Source organism: Orbicella faveolata, unplaced genomic scaffold, assembly GCF_042242905.1.
Source record: "Orbicella faveolata isolate gen_17 unplaced genomic scaffold, um_ofav_v1 contig_15, whole genome shotgun sequence".
NCBI lineage: Eukaryota > Metazoa > Cnidaria > Anthozoa > Scleractinia > Merulinidae > Orbicella > Orbicella faveolata.
The window spans coordinates 3,339,970-3,359,787 of NW_028301542.1; the positions used below are offsets into that span (position 1 = coordinate 3,339,970).

The 19,818-nt window shown below is 39.1% G+C and overlaps 1 protein-coding gene and 1 pseudogene across 2 annotated transcripts; both read right to left on the reverse strand.

Moving 5' to 3' along the window:
* Positions 1-1,120: 1,120 nt before the first annotated feature.
* LOC110049278 (transcription initiation factor TFIID subunit 5-like) lies at positions 1,121-19,802 on the reverse strand (annotated as a pseudogene). The gene is made up of 23 exons (XR_016206693.1): positions 19,644-19,802; positions 19,363-19,481; positions 19,219-19,257; positions 17,103-17,142; positions 16,500-16,578; positions 16,264-16,387; positions 15,550-15,613; positions 14,739-14,793; positions 14,264-14,341; positions 14,078-14,178; positions 13,438-13,471; positions 12,111-12,177; positions 11,068-11,187; positions 6,866-7,011; positions 6,451-6,481; positions 5,197-5,303; positions 4,543-4,624; positions 3,546-3,657; positions 3,321-3,434; positions 3,164-3,218; positions 2,721-2,843; positions 2,254-2,338; positions 1,121-1,320 (listed from the first exon to the last, which is right to left on the reverse strand). The product of XR_016206693.1 is annotated as a transcription initiation factor TFIID subunit 5-like (transcript).
* Positions 8,040-9,549, reverse strand: LOC149113156 (histamine H2 receptor-like). Its single transcript, XM_089287973.1, has one exon. The coding sequence runs from the start codon at positions 9,219-9,221 to the stop codon at positions 8,238-8,240; it is 984 nt and encodes a 327-aa protein (XP_089144099.1). The 5' UTR covers positions 9,222-9,549; the 3' UTR covers positions 8,040-8,237.
* Positions 19,803-19,818: the final 16 nt, after the last annotated feature.

The following is a 19,818-nucleotide window of genomic DNA, read 5'->3' on the forward strand; positions in this document are numbered from 1 at the left end:
TTCTGTTCCAGTCTTACAATAAAGAACATATACACTACTTCGATTGACGTGACAAAGCAACGGTTTAAAAGAATACAAAGAAGGAGCTCTCAAGAGCAGATAAACACAAGCGCCTATAAAATACCTTTTTAATTCACAACTTGGCTTTGGAAAACAAAAGATGGGCGACCCAAGAGGAAAATCAAGTCAGCTTTTTCTGTATTTCATTTCGTCGGCACAAAAAAAAAATTGTCAATCAACAATTCGCGTTCCCCCGTCAGTAGTATTAAAGTATGTCTGTTAAGTTTTGCTTTTTGTCAACAAAGGCCAAAGCTTTCGGACTTGATGAAGCAGCTAGGTTTGACGTACGGCATGGAAATTATTGCTGTCTAGTAGCTCTTTCAAAAACACTCTTTCATTTTTTACACTTCAAACCTCCATAGACCCTGCATTGAACGAAAATGGACTTTAAATTTCCGATCTTTGTTTTATCAGTTTTAATTCATTTCTGGCACCCATTGCGAATCCCCTCCATTGGCCGTCTTTGTTTTAGGTTGATTAACGCGGACAATGAGACAGGAGTTATTAAAAAGGGAAATTAGAGCCATCTAGAAATGTAATCCACGCTAAATCGAGCAAAGTGCTTTTAGCAGGTGCAAATAGACGGGTACTCGCACGCTTAATTCATTCCCCGCACGAAAGACGCATAAGACTGGGCTAGAAAAATTCCAAAATAATGACGTAACCCAGTAGAGATCGGTGAAGTGATTCCGATTGGCTCTTGGTCGGTTTTGAATTTTCCCGCGCAATTAAAAACCAATCAGAGACACCACAATGTAGATCTGTTGAGCGACGTCATCAGTATATAAAATTTTCGATGCCACTAGTGTGGAATGAATTTTGACATTCGTTTACTCAGCTAAAACCTTTTTAAAGTTCAGTATCTCAACAAAAACTCGTGGAAAGATCGCAATAATTGGTCCTGGTTTATTGAGCTTGAACGCTCGAGAGGAACCTGGGGAAGAGATGAAGGCACTGTATTGGTTTCCACCCTCCAGGGGGTTTTCCCTTTACAAAAGAAGAAAAGCCCTAGGACTTATGATTGCCTTTATTTTATACACACGAGAACACTCCAAACAAGTTGCAGATAACTTAACTATATTTAATTTACAAAGTTCGCATCTTTACACTATTTACAGTTTAGTTTCTGTTCAGGGAGTTGCTGTGAAGGGTCCTGAAGCTAGTAACAGATTTCTGAGTGTGAAGTGTAAACAGTGAACTGGAGTCCTCTTGGTCGGGTAAGATCCGAGCTCAAACGACTCACTTTTTCCTGACGCACGGCTTGTGAAAGAAAGAAAAAGAATAGAAGACAAAATAAATAAGAAACGGAGAGAATGAGAAAGAAATGCAAGAAAATACGATAACACCAGTAAAAATACGTAGGCTATGAGAACTGCCCTTAAATACAAATGATGTTAAAGTTCTATTTAACAATTAGATTATAAGCTTGATGTTTCTATCGCTCATGGAAATCGAGAGTGAATAATCTAATTGTTTTAGTATAAATCTACTAGTAGTTCAAAACTTTATCCAAATCCTCTCCACAGACACGTCGGAAACGCAAAGAAGTGGCCGTCATTTTGTTAACAAGGGCACACTGCTACGCTACTTACTATCTATCACAGAATAGATAGTGAGTAGCGTAGCCAATCAGAGAACGGCATTCGTGATAGAACGCTAGTAGATTTATATTAGTAAGAAATACCCTCTTGACCACTTATAACTTCATGTTTTCAGATCTTATGCTCCCCTCTTCATTGTCTGAAGTTATACGTTCTGACAGCCAACAAATGTCAAGGCTTTTCGTGGAGAAGTGCCATAAAACAATCAGTGAACATTACCATCTCAATCGAGCACAGAACAACGAATATTGTGCCTAATCAGTTTGTGCGAATACAACACGTACCGAAGATCGCAATTACACACACAACTGCTTAAGTTGTGTGTATAACTGTGATGATAAATCATGTCTTCATATCTTTCCCCGCAGTTCAAATATATGATATTTCATATATTCACTTGCATTATAAAACAAGTACCGTTCTTCATGGTTTGCAAAATCGTAGTGTCACATCTATTTTAGTAATGCAATTCTGCAACATCTCCAAACGGTTTGTTTTCTCCTAACAAAAAGACCCTTCGCTAGGCAACGGGCCCGAACCAATAGGCGCACAACAAAAAGTCACCTGTCCACCGCTGTTAAGTAATACTTACTTTGCGTCACTTCCTTCTTCTTCCTCGTCATCAGGATTGCAAATAGAGCGCGCGTTCCACAGCTTTACACAGTTATCTACACCGCCTGCAAGGAAAAGAAAAACACGGACTTTTAACTTTGATACACTGGGTAGATTCTACTGTACATATCGGAGACATTGGAACCAGTTCTCCAGCGACAAATTCTCTTCTTTCTTACACGCTTACGATCAAAATACTGAGTGTTTTCATATAAGTCACGGCAGCCATATTGGTGTATCAAACAATGAAACGGCGGCCATGTTGGTGTACCAAACCAATCCTGTGGGAGTTGAACTCTTTTGTTATGTGAACACTTTCTTTTGCAGCAGTAAATTTGCACGGCTGCTGGCCAAGTGAGTGAAGCCTGCAGTTTTCTCTAGTCTTGTGACGCTGCCCAGCGTTACTGAAAAGTAGGTGACTGTATTTGAAGAAAAATCTTCACAAACCTGAAGCCAGTAAATTTCCATCTCTGCTAAAACTCAAAGAGTACACAGTATCCGAGTGTCCTTTAAGCTCTGTTAATAGCGTCCCTTCTGCGAGGTCCCACACAAGAATGCGCTTGTCAACACCTAAAGAATAACATAGTGATTCGTAAACAACCAAACGTTGATATCTATTACTAACTAACAAGGAAAGTCTTTCAATAAATATTACGGTACCCAGGAAATAACTATAAAGCAAGAATGTCAAAAAAAACAAAACAAAACAAGGACTACACTTATTGCCAAAGGTCCACTAAGTACATTATTATAGGAAGGCCTTTCTAAATCCCCACTTTGCTGTCATATAACGGATTGCCGAGAGCGGGGCGGGGGAGATTGGGGTTAAAAGGGGTCAGGGGGAAGGCGGGAATAGGTGAAATCATGAACAAAAAGATACAAAATCTTACCCGAAGAGGCAAGGTACCGTCCATCAGGTGAGAATGCCAGAGAATAAATCGCTCCCTAAAAACGAAGAAAAACACAAAGTCACAACTAGAAAAAAAACAATCAATTTACTCTTAAAAGACAATTATACACCATAGCAGGATCCAGTCTGACGCGTACCTTGTGTCCGGTGAAAAACCGAACCGAGCTACCAGTGTTTATATCCCAGAGCCTCACGGTCCGATCACACGACCCGGTGGCTAAGTAGTTACAGTTCGGATGGAAGGCGACTCTCTACAAGAAAAGGCGAACGTATCAACAAACGAAACTAACAGACATGGAAGAAAAACACATGAAAAGACAAATTCGAAAATGTCTGTCAATACAAACGTCATTAACTCATACATTGACATCAGACACGTGACCAGCGAAGATCCTCAGTGGTTGCGGGTGATCTGTGCTCCATAGCCGGGCCGTGCGGTCATGTGACGCCGTGGCGAAGTAGTGTCCTCGAGGACTGGGGAGAAGTTCGGAACATTATTAGAGAACGTGAACAGCTGTTAATTGCAAAACCTACTTATAGAGCAATTATTATGATTTTGTTTCTTCGCTGGAACCTGCTCTAACCAATCAGAGTAAACGAGCATTTATGACCAATAGGGAGTACAACCAAAACCAATGGTGGCTTAGCTTGCGTGCACTTTCTCACGCTTGGCTTTAATCGCATTTTTCTCAGTTCTGACACCGGTTACTTGTCTTAACAGCTTTTGACACCGGCCACATGTTTTCCCGCGCTTGGCACCGACTACATATTTTCCCGCGCTTGGTACCAGCTGCACATTTCCCAGCGCTTAGTAGCGGCTACATGCTTTCCTGCGCTTCGCATCGGTCACATGCTTTCCTGGCACCGGCTACATGTTTCCCGCGCTTGGCAAGGGTTATAGTTTTTTGGTATTGAGTTCCGATTAGTTTATTAGGTTATCCACGGTTTAACGGAGGATCCAAGATACTGGAAGTCGCAAGTCCCTAAGGAGGTTATGGGGACATGCTTTTTGAGAAACAGTCCAGTACAAATTATGTGATTACTCTGGTTTTGGTTTCACAGCTTTCAATAAAATCGAGTTGCCAGCCGAGTGCATGGATCAGACTGGTGCGGAAAAATACGAGCTGCATGGAGACCTGGTGAGAAAATGAAATACTCGTCCCAGGAGCTGCTCGATCCTAGGATATTATTTCTTGCACTCCACCGTGAAAATTGTCATGGCCGTAATAAAGCATTTAAACCAAAAGCGATGTAAAAAAAAAATGAAGCCTTTCTTAACCCATAACGCTGGTACTTATTTTACAAATACTCTAGCTGAGAGTCGTCCATCTAGACAAGTAATAAATAAAATATGCTCACCAAAACTGCACGTCCCACACAGGGTAGTTATGTCCCTTGAAAGAAACTAACGAGCTGAAGGTGTAGAGACTCCACAGGCGAACTAATGGAAAAATTAAAAGAGAAAGCGTTAGCCCTCAACAAAAAAAAAACCTATAGCGTTAGAGGTTTTCCCACAACCCAAGGATAGAAGTAATATATCAAACAAGAAAGAGTTGGAAATGCGACGCGTAGCGGAGTATTTTTGACTGACTTCGAGTTATCTGGAGGGAAACACGAGATATAGTTTATATCACACTTTGACTAGTGCTATTGTTGGGATTTTTTTGAGACAATGACGCCTTTTATTGTGCTTCCTCGGGGATTTTTATATCCGATTTCGTGAAATTACACTCGGCTTAATTCGGTCCAATCGGATAATTGACTGTTGTGACATTTTCGTACCCAACGATAGTCTACTGGAGGAACACAGACAAACCAACAGGGGATGGGTTAACTGAGGTACAAGAAAGCTAGGCACAAAAACAAAGGGAAGATTTCATGGGAAAGATTGAGAGGAGCTGTGAATTGTAGCACGGACCGTCAAACTGCAAGATATGCTAAAAACGATCCAGACAACTTAAAACAGTAAAAGTAAGGCAGGATAAGGAGATAACAATGATAAATGAAAACTACCTGTTCTGTCAGCGGAGGAGGAGAGAAGAAATGAGTTATCGTTGTTAAAACTCGTTGAAAATACTGGCCCTGAGTGACCGATCAACTTTCGATACTCCACAGCTGTCCTGAAGGAAACAAGACAATGCTATTGACTCAGAAAAGGAATAATCATCAAAATAAAATTGGTTAAGTAAGCGTAGAAATATGTTTAAAGAAGAATGTATCCAAAGTTGTTTCATAACCAACTCCGCGCTATCTATCTTCTACAGGCTCCTGAAATCGATACGTTATTTGCAACCAACTCAAGTGTAGATTATTTCCGCGTCTTCAGTGCTTAAAGGAGCTGCGTAACGGATTTCTGACATACTAAGAAAATGACCGCTAAACTGAGTGAAACATAAAAATAACCACTTAAGGTGATTCCCTAGTAAAAGAACACGCCATAGATTTCCGATGAAACTTGGTATGTTGTTGTTACAGGACAAGGAGATATTCAAAACGTAGTAAAAAGAGGGGGTCACCGTGCTTTTTTTCACGCCACAATGCTGACAAATTCGGTTGTTTAGGTGACTTTTCGTAATCTCCGTGCGCAACAAATAAGCTCCATTGTTTTTCAATGCAGCGTATTACATCACACAGAGTTTGACTTTCTTTGATTGTTTATTCATCTACGTCCCAGAAAAAATGTCTTCAACTACCCTGCATTTTTTTATCCTTTAAAGGAAATATAAATTGGACATGCGCTGTTGGGCCCGTTATGTCCCCCTCTGTAGTATTTATATCATTTGCCAAAAAAAGTAGCCATAGATTTCTGCTAATTTCTTCTTATTGAAATTATGAAATAAAAAGTGAAGGTCACCGTGCTCGTTTAAGAGAAAAGGAGCATTTATTTCGCTATCGAGCTTAGCTTGAGGGAAATCTCTCACTTTTCGCACACGCACGCGCTCATGTGCGCGCGCTAATGACGCGAAAATCGTGCGCAGTAGGGATGCGCAATGCAACACTAAGGAATCACCTTAAAACAGTGAAGAAACATTTCAATGTCAAGCAAATACAAAAGAAGGTACGGATGGACAGAAATTGAAGAAGATTAAAACGGATTGCGATATGGGGTTTTGAAAAACTGTTAGGCCTATTCTTGAACCCGCCAGGAGAAATAAAGCGAGGAGGGCCTAAAAACATCTGGAGAAGGTCAGCTGAACAGGAACTGTTGCAGATAGGGTCAGGAGTGCACAGATGCCACGATAAAAATAATGACGTTTAAATACTAACCTGTGATCCATTATTCTCTCGAGTACGTCCTCTGTTGGAAAGAAAGAACACAAGACTACATTGCATCCATGTCCCTTGGCCTCAGATAGGCAAGCTTCTCAGTTCCTTCGAAATAAAGTCGCTAAATGCGCTCGGAAAACGAGAAACGTAAAGCCGAAGAGATTCCGATTGTTATCGTCCAATCAAACGTAGCACGAAAATTTTTCGTTAAGTAAGTCGGAGAACAAAAGCCTGTTCGGTAAATCTTCGTAGAAATACCGAAGCACTCCGAAAATTCTTATGTAGTCAGTTGTGGAACATGTACCATGTTCGGTAATCTTCGCAGAACTACCTAAACACCTCCAGGGCAGTTACAGTTCTTAAAAAATTCAAAACTATTTGAAAAAAGCCCGGCTGTGAGATTACAATTACTAACCTGCTTCCTTGTCGATTTGAGCGAGTTCTGAGGGCGATTTGAGCATGCGTAATTTCTTGGGAGTGAGGCTCCACACACGGACACTGCTGTCCTCAAATCCACCTGACAGTAGGCTCGAGTCGTTTGATATACTGACCGAGTTTAAACTGCAAGAGACGTACAAGAAATTTGTAAATTAAAAGAAAAATGGACAACCCTTCCTTTTTTAATTACCCTTAATTTAGTCAAGAGCCTGATGTTTTTCACCAAAGGTCACCTTCAAACGTCTTAGTCAATGGTAACCTTAGAAGCCTAAAAACATCTCACCACTCCTGTCAGTTTGTGCGTTAGTTCGCCACCAGTACCCCTATGCCTCAGTGGTGAGACACCCTTCCCGTGAGTGTCAAGTCCTGGGTTCGACTCCCATCTTGGACTCTTTCTTTGCCCATTGCTCGTGACAACTGAATCACTTGTTTCTCAACTTAATGAAAGTTCACTAAATTATTATCACTGTCCTGCGAGTTTTATCGTTTTGCACACTCGGGCTTACTCCGTCCGAAAATGGAACGTTTTTCGAGACTACTGTAAAACGGTAGGGATTTCACGACTTACAGTTCATTGCAAGAATGGATTGCGAAAACTGTCCTAAAGTGTTCTAAAAGGGCCTTTCATTAACACGCTTACACACTTTATTTCAATTGAATTTAAAAATTAATACAAATTTAAAACTGATGGTAGCATTGGGCTACTAGGCGGATCAGTTATTATCAGATTACTTAAAAAACAGAATAACACATGACAAACAATTAGTAAAACAAAGAAAATAGAAAATATAAACATTACTTTTAAATTAGTTCTACGTTAGATAACTTGAAGAATATACGACGTGAAAAGAATAACATGTAGGCATCAATCATTTTATGAAGTTAAGTAGAGAAAACAAGTCATAAGATTTAACATTTCGTTCATTCCAAGAGTACAGCAAAGGGGCGAAGTGTTTCTATCTCAGGTATATGCGATAGGGTACCACTTTGAATAGAATATATATGAGAGGGTTACATTTCCTGCCAAAAAACTTGGTGTATAGAGTAATGGATGGACATCATCAAGGCGCCTGGGTTTGCACACTTCTACATACGCTACTGGGCAATTATCTGACGCGAACTCTCAATGAGATATACAAAGACATCGAAACTAAAGTAAACAATCATTTATTTAAGACAAAATCAAGATGAATGCACAGCTTATTAACTAATTCATTTGCCTTACACAAATACGAATTTTTAAATCTCTGATGTTGATGACTGTTGCACAATAAAAACCAAGCGGCCAAAACTATTTTCGAAATTGTTAGTTTACTTGATAACTCCTCATTGAAACACACTGAGATGAATCAACCAGGAAGTATTTGCAGTGTGGGTGAGCGAGAGCTGCGAAACGAGATTGTTGCTCCGCTTGGAGTAAAATGATCGATCCTTCGAAACTTCAGAACGCGTTTAAAAGCAGCTCTAAATTCGCGGCTTCGCGAAGCATAAACCCACGGATTACAACAGGAGCTGAAAAACGACAGAAAAGAGGCAAAATACCAGCTCAACACAATCTCAAGTCGTCTACACGATCCCTTACGCGCCGTAACGATTTCAACGAATGCTAAAACCAGGCTAGGAGTCCACATAAGAACGAAAAGACCTATGATGATACCAATGGTCCAAGCCGCCTTCTTGTTCTTTAATACAGTATTGGCGTAAGCGGCGTTTACAGATGATAAAACGGCAATCTGTCGTTGTTGAATTCTTGCTGCACGGAAAATATGAAAATAGCAGTAACAGATGACACACAATGGCAGAACGACCGTAAATACCATAATAATAATCCAAAGGATGGGTAAATCTGAAAAGTCGTGAATCAAAAATCGCACAGATGCAAAGAGTATTGAAAATGTCCAGATAAATATCGCTCCCACGACACAGCGGGTAGGGGTGACAATCTGCGAGTACTGAAAAGCGTTTGTAATCGCAATGTACCTGTCCACGCTTATCGCAGTCAAGTTAAATGTTGACGCGATTACAGTTTGAATCCAAAGCCAGTTTTCTGCGAGTCTTGCAGACCAGACATGGCTGTAATCAAAAGACAAGCCGGTTACAAATAACACAACGTAAACAGGATTGACTGCTAAACCAACCAGCAAGTCAGACGCTGCTAAGGAAACCACGAAGAAGTTGGAGATTGACCGCACCGAGGGCGTTTGGTAAAAAGCGACGAGTATAAGAAGATTACTGCAAATGGCGATGATCCCAGAGGCCACATTTAGCAAAGCAAGGACAACATTCGAAGCGAACACGTCAAAACTGACGGGACAGCTTCCCAAAGAGGCCATTTTCGTTTTCAAATTTGAAGACCTCTCTTGTTAGCTTGATGGTTGGTGTAGATATGGTTTGTTGTTCCAGTGAGCGCAACACCTTACATCAGCCACAATGCATTGTTAATGCCGCTCTTTAAACGGCAAAACAGTGTTTATCTTTGATGTTGTTGTTTTTTTTTTTACCGGAGAATTTTGAAGACGAACTTCACAAATCGCTTGCCAAAATCCGCCTCTGGCACCAGCTTCGCTAAGATGACAAGATCGAGGTAATAAGAAAAGATAAATCCTTGAACTTAGGGAGACAGTTTAATTAGCGCATAAAGAGGCAATCACGAATGTATTAAGCTTCAACAGCGTCACCACTTCCGCAAGGAAATGAAACCACAAAGAGGAAAACTGGAAAATCTTGCTTTTTGCTCCTGCAAAAAGAGGAAATCCTAGAACTTTAATCGAGGTAACAAGATGAAAGAAGATTTTTAACTTCCAAGTAAAACATTTCCGCGATATGTAAATATATTTCAGAACAGTGGAAATCCCTACTTTGTTAAAACAGACTGGTTCGAACACTAACCAATGGTAGTTCTCCCATGTGATTATTACAATACCCATGGTATTGTAACCGATAATAAATAAATAATGTTTTTCAAATAGAAACGAAAGCTGCAATATTCCTGGCCATTGTTATTGACACAATGGAAGTAAAAATTGTCAAATGTAATATCAACGGAAAATAATAGCTTTCTCTACGGACTGCGATCTCTGACCGAGAGAAAAAACAAAAGTCTCTAAACCATTTTGTAAAGTATAAAATACCGTATTTGTAATAAATTTCGATCAACGTACCTTGTCCTTACTTAATCCCGTACAACTTGAAATTGAAACAAAATGTTACATATAAGGAGTGATTCATGTTTACACAGCAAAAGTACCCACCAAGAAGATAAATAAAACGCTATTAGCCACAACAAATTAAAGCAAATTAAAAGTTCTAAGATAGATTTAATACATAATTACATATGATATCGTCATTCGCAAAGTTAGCAGTAAAGAACACCTACAGATTGTATGAATTTCAAATCCGCGATATTGACTCGCATATTTCTAAAACCGAGTAAGAGCTTACTGTAACAAGTATGCAAAAAACGGAAACAGTTTCATCGAATATTGATGTTTTATTACACTACTAAGTTAGTTAAGAGGGCCAGTAACTAAAATCAACCAATCAGATTGCTCCATTGCGGTCCAATATTCTCGAGTTGCGAGTTGTTTGTGTCACTGACAGATTACCATCTTTCTCATATCTAATATCTTTCCCACGCTTTCTGTGCCATCAGTTTTTCAATAAGATAAATAAGGCGGTCATTACAACACCCGTTTCTTTAATAGGTCCGCAAAGTGTGATAACATTACAAACGATACTCTTCGGCTGCCTGTTACTCGAGCTATTTAAATTATTAATTCTACAATCGGTTTGCCATAAATTATAACAAGCAAAACATCATCAACGAAGGTCTGGATGAGAGAAAACAAATTTCAGAACAGTAGGTTTTATTCCGTACTCCAACATAGATAAATCACTTAATGTTTGCATACACTGAAATTTTGACCTGGATTCTACATCTAGTTTGGAAAGTTTCGTAAACTCTCTTTTTAAAGAAAGACGTACGTGGTTAACGTCGTAAAAAAAACTCGGCAAAACGCTAGCCTGAATAAGTAGACGTCCTTGTACAATAATGAAGTAAGAATGAACCAGAAGTGATGCTGCGAAACGTCGTTTGTTTACTCCAGCTAAAAAAATTCCCATCACCGGAAGTTCACGTTATTCTGTTGCGTGACGTTACATGCTGTAACACAATCTTACCTGGCGTGAGCGTTGAGTACACTGTAGAAGCAGATGGAGGGAAGAGTGTCCGGACCCAGGGTTAATCTTTTGGCCGCTTCTCTCATCAGTGTTATCTTAATCAACTTATCGCTGTCCTTCCTGTGAAGTAATAAACGATAAAAGAGAAATTTAAATCAGCAAAACAAGCAAAACCTCAAATGTTTAGGATGAACAAAACAAAATAAATTGTTCTCTCCGGTTGATTAACTGGATGCGAGTCGTACCTTTACCATGGAAGTGGGAATGACGTTGACATAGCAACGCGCCGACGGCGGGAAATTTGACAGTTACCATGTCAACTTCATCTACATGTAATTGTATAAACCAGTTAAAATATGATTAGTTCATGAAACGGAACCTAATAGAAAGTTGCCAAAATCACGACAGTGTGTCGTAACACGAACATTCGGAAATTTCCTCACAACTGTAAAGTAGAGTTCAAACTACAAGTGAATGCATGAAAGATCATGTATTTGAATTGCAGTGCAGAGAAAGATACGAAAATATGATTGATCATCGCAGTTATACACACAACTTGTGAAATTAAAGCCTGGAAAAAAACTTCAGGCTTGAACGGGATTCGAACCCATGACCTCTGCAATACCGGTGTAGTGCTCTAACAACTAAGCTATCAAGCCAACTGGGAGCTGGTCACATTGTGAGTTCATAATATACCCACGGTAGATGGTGAAGATACAAGTGAATATATGAAAGATCATATATTTAAACTGCGGAGAAAGATATGAAGACAAGATTGATCATCGCAGTTATATGCAAGGTTTAAGCAGCTGTGAAATTAAAGCCTGAAAAAAATTCAGGACGACACTTTAATTCCACAGCTACTTAAGCTGTGTTTATAACTGTGATGATCAATCCTGTCTTCAGAGAGTTCAAACTTTTGGTCTCTTCAGTCCTCAGCTGGTTTGACAGCGCACTGTTGATGTTTGATGACATTCGAAGAAACTCTTGTCAAAATCTCAGAAGAAAATACAAATATGAAAAAACGATAAAATACAACTCACATGTCTGGGAAAGGAATCTGTCGGTTCAGTGGTGGAGCATTCGGATTATGTTCCTGTTTCTTCTTGCCTGCAACAAAGAAAACAAACACGCATGCGTCACTTAACAAATAAAATGAACCGGGTTACCATAAGGTACAGCAGCATGCGAGGCTGACGGTATTTCAAAGGGAAATTCTTACATAACAATGAGTGGAGCCCTGGGGCCCATTTCTCGAAGGTCTCGAAAAGTTTTCGCACCCGAAAAGCCGTAGCAAAATCTCCAACCATGTGATTACAGAGCTGTTTTATTCACATATTCTTAATATGAGCAGAGGTTCCCTTCACACAAGAAGTTTCAGGCGTATACAGCTCTCTGTCTTTAGATACCGATTGACTAAAAATGGCTTTGCGGGCCTGAAAAGTTTCAGGGGCTTTCGAGAAACGGGCTCCAGGTTAGACCAGGTTAGACATTTCGTAACATTTTGTATAAAGGTAACAACGGACGAGACCAGGTTAACTTGTAGTTAGTTCCACCCCAGTTTACTTGCGGTTAGCTGTCATTTTGTGGTTTTGAGCGACACTGTATTACAGTGTACATAGAATTTTGCTTGTTGTATGTACAGTGTACAGTGAAAAAATTCGGCTTTTGGTAACCAGCCGATGTTGTAGTGTATCCTGAATCAAACTTCCTGGGTTGAATTATAAACACTAAGTGTCCAGTAACCTTCATGTAAAAATATTAAGTAAATGAGAAAAAAGGTTCCCTTCATTGTTAACTAAGGTCATCGGTTTCCGACGGTTGTCGTGTGCAAATTTGCCCTTTACCCGTTTCTCGTTCAAGTTAGCCGCTCGTTTTAGCGTGAGACCTAGCGCGAGACGTTATACATGGACACGATGAAGGACGCCAGTTATACAAAAAACCTCCAAATTCTATCCTCCACGGGAAAAACTGCCAGCCACATCACATGCATGGAATATCAACTAAGGCAAAGAAAATGCTACAAATTAATTTACATTTTTCTGGTACCCACATTTGCGCTAGCCAAACAGCAGTTCTGTTTCTCCTGATTTCTTGCAATATCAAGTATTTCAACAGAGGTTTGGCCAACCTTAACTACGGCAAATACCCGATGGTACCTTTTTGGTACGTTTCAGGAGTAAATCATGGGTCTTTTGGCCCCTTGAAGAACCTCGCGTGATATACCCCCAGAACGTATCAAATAAATACAAGTAGGATTCGATGAAAACATTCACACAATTCCACTGCTCGAGAAAAATACACTGTTAGTAGAATCTACAGAAATTTGAACAAGGTTTTGTATTTGAAATGGTAATGCTTGTTTTTTACCTGGTCCATTGGAATCTTTTTTTACTTTCTTTTTCTAAAAGAGAAAAAACGTTTAATACTATTTTTATACATATTACACAACCAGTAATCTGTGACACAGAAAACGACAGTTGAGAGTGCATCACGTGGTATGCTTGTTTGAACAACGTGATCTGACAAGGTTGATCACGTGATACACCCGATTGTACCACGTGATTGAGTTGTAGATTCAGTGCATTTCCGTTGTGTTTACAAAGAAAGGAACTTACAGTTTTAACCCTTTCACGTCCAAGAACAGTCTCCCCAAACTAAAACCATACACTTCTTTGTTGGTTAGTCCAGAGAAGTTCATTATAAGACAAGACCACATCACTTAGTTGACAATTTTCCCAATTCTCATTACCTGTCTGCTTGGCAGTCTATTAAAAATGTAAGGTGAATTTACATACTGATTGCTACTGGGAGTCACAAATGGTTAATTAACTACCAACTGGCTGGTGGTTGAGTTTGTCTGAGATCTGTAAATTAGTTACATATTTGTACTGACCTCACCCGTTCAAGCTGCATGTATGTATGGCTAGGAGATATTGGCTTCAGGGTAAAGACTGCTCACACTTTTCATGAAGTGATCATTGGTAGGTTTACTACTTCATGTACATACCTTTGGTTTGTCCTTATCATCATCATCCTCATTTTCTTCTTCTATCACAACTCCGAGGTCAGGCTCTGGTGGAATTCCATAATATACCTTGCTTTTGTTGGCTGGTGTGAAGACAAAAGGCATTCACCATAATGAGCGTGAAAATGAAAAATACTCATGGATTAGATTTTCTTTTGCCCAGTTTACCTTCAAATGTTGCCTCCCCAGTCACTGCTCCAGCTGTGGCTTCTATTGTTTGCTTGTTTCTTGGTCTTCCTTCAAAAACTAAAAGTGGACACGGATCTCTTTAGTTTGACTCTAGGATCAAAAAGAGAGTTGCTGCCAAAAAAAAAAAAAAAAAAAAATGATGGATCCACCAGACAGTGGGAGTGGTCCCTAGAACACACATTTTCTCTTCAACTAACCAAATTAATAGGTGCATATGCACCTTGTTTTTGTTAAACCTTTACTGCAACAGTGAGGTTGTCTGCATCATTTTAACTTTGTCTTGAGTGAAGCATAGGCTGTAAACGTGAGTGATTTTTCACCTGCCTACATTTGGGCAGTAACAGGAGCAATTTGGAATATTGATAGCAAAAATTCTGTACTAGTTCATCGCATTCGTGTTTCAGTTTGCAAGACGTCAGCATGGAATACAAATAGTTTGGATTGAATGACCCACCATCAAAATGAAGATGTTGCTGAATTAAAGTAAGCAGTAATTCCTGTTGCTGATCCTGAAAAAACAAACAAACAAACAAAATGCATGTGGTTATTTCTACTCATGGTACATGAGTTTTTAGCAGTATGACCTACAACTTGCAGCCTTTGGGACAAGAGTGGTGTTTCAAAAGGTCTTAATATCCAATGAGGCTTTCAACAATCTTACTGTAAATGTAAAATGCTAATTTTCTGCAATATTTTGACTTGTGACTAAAGAAGCAGAGACCAAGTGAATTTGACTGGCCTTTAGATTCTAATCAGTGGTTTACCTTGTCACCACTCTGTGTGAATTTTGATCTGATATAGTTCTGCCGTCAGATATGAACTCAACACTGAGTAAGTTTTGAGATTAAACACACAACATAATTGATAGAAAACCAGTGAAGATCAAAAGCATGTAAACAAGAATGCTGAGTTGTCCTTGACAAATTTTCAATTGACAGTATGCAAATTAAAGTTGTCACATTAATACTGTTTTTAATTTTCACTTGATTCAGCAAAATTATGAGAGAAGATTGAAATCCAGTCACATTTCGAGTGAAACAAAATTTTATGATCACATCCATTTTCAATTCAGTTAGAAGCCTCCTTTGTCTCAGTTGAGAAAGTGCAAAAAAGAAAACAAACTTGAGACAACAAAACGAATAACAAACTAAGACAAAATGCGCAGATGAAAAACAAGTTTCTTAATGCGATGAACAGTGTAAATGAACCAACACGTTGTTGTCAGCAAGTTTAAAAGGTTCACGTATCTCTGAGCTGCACCATACCTGTAAATGTTTCTTGAGTACTTGGTATGTGTCCTTTGACATTCTGATCACAAACTTGTTACTTCTATACCAAGGTAATAATCAAATAATTGCCATGAGATAACTGTTAAAAACTGTCCCCATCTATAGCAGATGGGAGCAGGGCTTGAGGTGGTGGGACATGCAGATTCGTCTAGTTGACTAGGAGAACTTAGTATAAGGATACAAATATATGAAGAATGAGGCACAAATTTGTGCAAACTCTTTCCCCTCAAGTGAAAAACGTCATCCACAATAAGTAAGTGTAAATTGTATTTCAGTCACACACTGTACTCCTTTGAAAACTTCTTGTCAAATAGTCTTGCCAATGTAGGCCTCGAAAAAACCTCCTCTGTCAAGTACAACTGCACAACTCTATGAAGTTTACATACTGGTTTATTAGATCTGGTTTCATTTTATCAAATCCAAGTCAGGAGCTCCTCAGAGAAAGGAACTTTGTGTCTGAAGGTTCTCCCCTCACTTACTTATTTTTATACTAACTGTGTCCTATTTTGGCATGAAAGATCATAGTGCAGTCTACCAAATTTCAAATAATTCAGGAAGAATCACGCAGCATTTGATACCCAGTTACATGTGTGTTGTTGATTGTGTTTTCACAATGTGTTTGAACAGGATTAGAAACAACCAACTGTAACTACACTAGCTGGTCTTCTTGACTGTCACATTATGTGGTACCTTAAGGTTCCCATGAGTTCATTGCTGTTCATGTGTTCACGTCGAGTTATTGCAGCCAACTTGCCAAGATCCTCTTCATGGTAATCTTCTTGACTTCCACGGAAACAGGCAAAGAAAGATTGTGCTACAAAGCATTTTTAACAACAGATTTAAGCTCAGGACATTTGAGAAGAAGAGTTCAACTTGTTAGTTTGAAAATAAAATTAAGCAGTTACTGTAACAACATGAACACATACCTTCTTTTTCACTGCCTTTGTAGACCAATTCAAGGTACATATGGACAAACATTGGATACAAAACCATGGCTAATTCAGGCTAAAACAACAAAATTATTAAAACATTACATTTATGTCTATGTATTGTGTTGTTCAAGAAAATTTCAATAGCCCTTTTTTATTACTGGTGTTTACTTGGGCTTCTGTAGAAAAGCCCCAGTCAGAAAATGCAGGCCATTCTTCTTGGGCCTCCAATGGGGGGTCATAGTGCCACAGTCAAAGAGCCTGGTTAAAGTGAAGCCTCGGAGCCAAATGGCTCATAACTGCCGGAGCTTAGCCTGGTTTCTGTAGTGTGAAGCAGCTAGGAGTATTTCTACTCCCCCCTGGATGGGATGCTAGTCCATCACAGGTCACTCCCCCGCAATTTGTTAGGTTTCCCCAACAAGAGCCTGGTTAGTTCCTATTCAAAAAAAGTTCACTTGCATTTTGCAAGTTTACTATTCCCCACACATAAACTTTAAATGATCCTTAACCATGTTAATTTGTAGTCTATCCACTTACAAAGTTTATGAAATTATTTCATAACCTCGCACTAAATTAGGAACAGCACTGTAACCTCCTCACCTTGTATATATCCAGGGATTTTTCTACAAAAGCTTGCAGACTAAAATGAAAGTAAAAAAAAAATCCAATAAAGTATAAAAAGAAATTAAAACAGATTGCATCTTCTAAATGACATTTTCTGTACATGTATGCTGTGGAAAAAACTGTGGGAACACTGGCCTGTCGGCTTGTATTCCCACAACACTTCTTGTTCTCCCAACTTCCACTCGTGTTTCTATCACTCAAAAGAAACATGGTCATTCAGGTTTTCTGTTTCTTAAAGATTGGTTGTGATTGTAACCATATGGTCTTCATTGAAATGCTTAAAGGAAGGTGTTTTGTATCTCTACAGCAGTTTGGGAGCAGAAAGAAAGGACCTGATCTTCCTCAAAATAATTAGTGAAGTCATAAAATAAAATTCATCATTTTTACGCCCCAAAGATGCTTAATCCATCTAGACAAACTTGGGCATGATATTTTAGTGTGCTGCTGATGGCAACGTCTCAGTATATAGATGGGCAAAAGACAGATTACACATCAAGATGAAAAATCTGCTTTTATATAGTGCATCTTGCACTTGCTTGTAATGTATAATACATCTGCATGTATAAACACAGGCATCAAAAGGATTATCCATCTGTTTGCATAATAATATGTATCTGTTTCGACTATACCATATATCTTTCACCATAAACTCAGGTATAAGCTAAGAATTTTGCAAAGACAAACTAGACGCTTTAATTCTATACATCTTGAATGTCACAAACTGAGACCTTAGTGTGCCTGATACAAGTAGTTTACATGTATCTTGTTTATACACTCAATGCCTAAAACAGACATTATATTATGTATCCCTAATATAAAAAAGGGAAATCAGAGGGGGGAGAGGGGGTGACTGAAAATCCTTTGAGGGGTAAAGGGCTCCAAACAAAAACCAGCTTTAAAAGCGGGGAGTATTCACTTGATAATAACTTGAATCCCACTTTGCCAATCATCATCATCATCATCAACTTTATTTAAGTGTCGGGGTATTTATGGTCATGAATGTCATTGCAAATATCACTGATATGATTACAGGAAAACATTAGAGAACAAAGTGTATGTACAGTATGGGGCCCAGTTCTCAGCCCCAAAAAATGTAAACGTGTATTTCTTACCTTGGAATAGCCGTAAGGACTTAAAATTTCATGCATAACTAGCTTCAGCATTCAGTTTACTCATGTAGAGCTATCGACTGCTCAACGCTGTTTTCTCCCGAGTAATAACGAAAATGCAGGCTTCGTTCGTGGGTCCAGTTATCGGCCAGCGGGCCCAGTTCTCAGCCACAAAAGATTGCATGCGATTCCTCAGAACAAACAATGCTTTATTACCATTTTTGTTGTTAAATCACTTATAAGGCTTGTGTTTTGATATTTCGATCACAAATTATCCTCAAAGAACTTTGTTTCATGTTAGAAAAGGAAGTTTTTTGCACACCTAGCTTTTCTCGTAAGTGCAGTCAAGCGAGGCTAAAAAAGAGTTGGGTATTTAAAACGGGGTTAAGTCAGAGCTCATAGTTTTCAGTATGCCACCCCATTACAGCTTTATTTTAACAACTGACTTGACACGAATACTCCACACAAAACTATGAGCGCTTTTAGTGTTGAAGGCGATTATGGTGGCCAAGAATAGGCAAATACGCAAAAGTACTAAGGAAATATTGAGGAGTGAATTTAGGTCAAAGAATCAAACAGGCCAGGAAAAGTTTATATTTAACAGATAGCTTTATCACTCTACATTCTTTATGCCAAGAATTGGCTCATTTGGGCTTTCTAGACGGACAAAATATAAACTTGAATTAAACCATGTAATTCGAGTAGCCGTAAACAAACACGTTTTCGGGGAAACCAAATTCGCCTACCTTCGCGTCACCCTCGACGTGCTCACAGAAAAACTCAGCAGGACGAAAAAAAACTCGGCAGAACGGAAGACAAGGAATCAAGCTACCTTTGGAAGCAATTGCTTTTATTCAGATTCATTCGTAGCACGAAAAATAAACGCTAAACAAAAAGTGGCCGAGAACTGGGCCCAGCCCAGAACTGGGCCCCACACTGTACATGTACATGTAACTCAGTTTCTAAAACTTTGGCACTCGTACCTGCTATAATAGTCCTCGTATCTTGTAGGATCCGCATCACTAGTTTGGATTTAAACAGACACATTTCAAAGACAGCAGGAAAGACGTGATATACACTGTGCACAATCCGCAGTACATTCTTATTGATAAATTAAACTGTCTTACCTGTTATAAGCAGACAATACTGATGAGATATCTGGTTCTGAGTCAGGAGTTGTTTGAAGGTTTATTTCTTCTATTGCTTCTAAACAATTTACCTCTTGCCTAAAGATCTTCTCTGTTTCCTTAAAAAAATTACAAATCATAAAAATTAAGCTTAAGCTTAAGTTGTAAGAGCAACAAAGCAACCTTACACAACCTACAGGGCAGAAGCTCTCTAATTCCCAAAGATCTGCATTTTTTAGGAAAAAGGTTTGCCGTTTCGATGAAGTACTTCTACAACTTACAGATAACTTGCTTTTCTTTAAAAATTGAAGGACAGCGATCAAAGTGTCTTTTTCCTTTTTCGAAGGATTCGATTTGGAAGTTGTTGTCGCTGCCGAGCTGGTTGCATTGGCAGCCATGTTGAATTTGGCTGTGGGAGACTAAGTATGATATGTATTATAATACGCATGCCCTGTA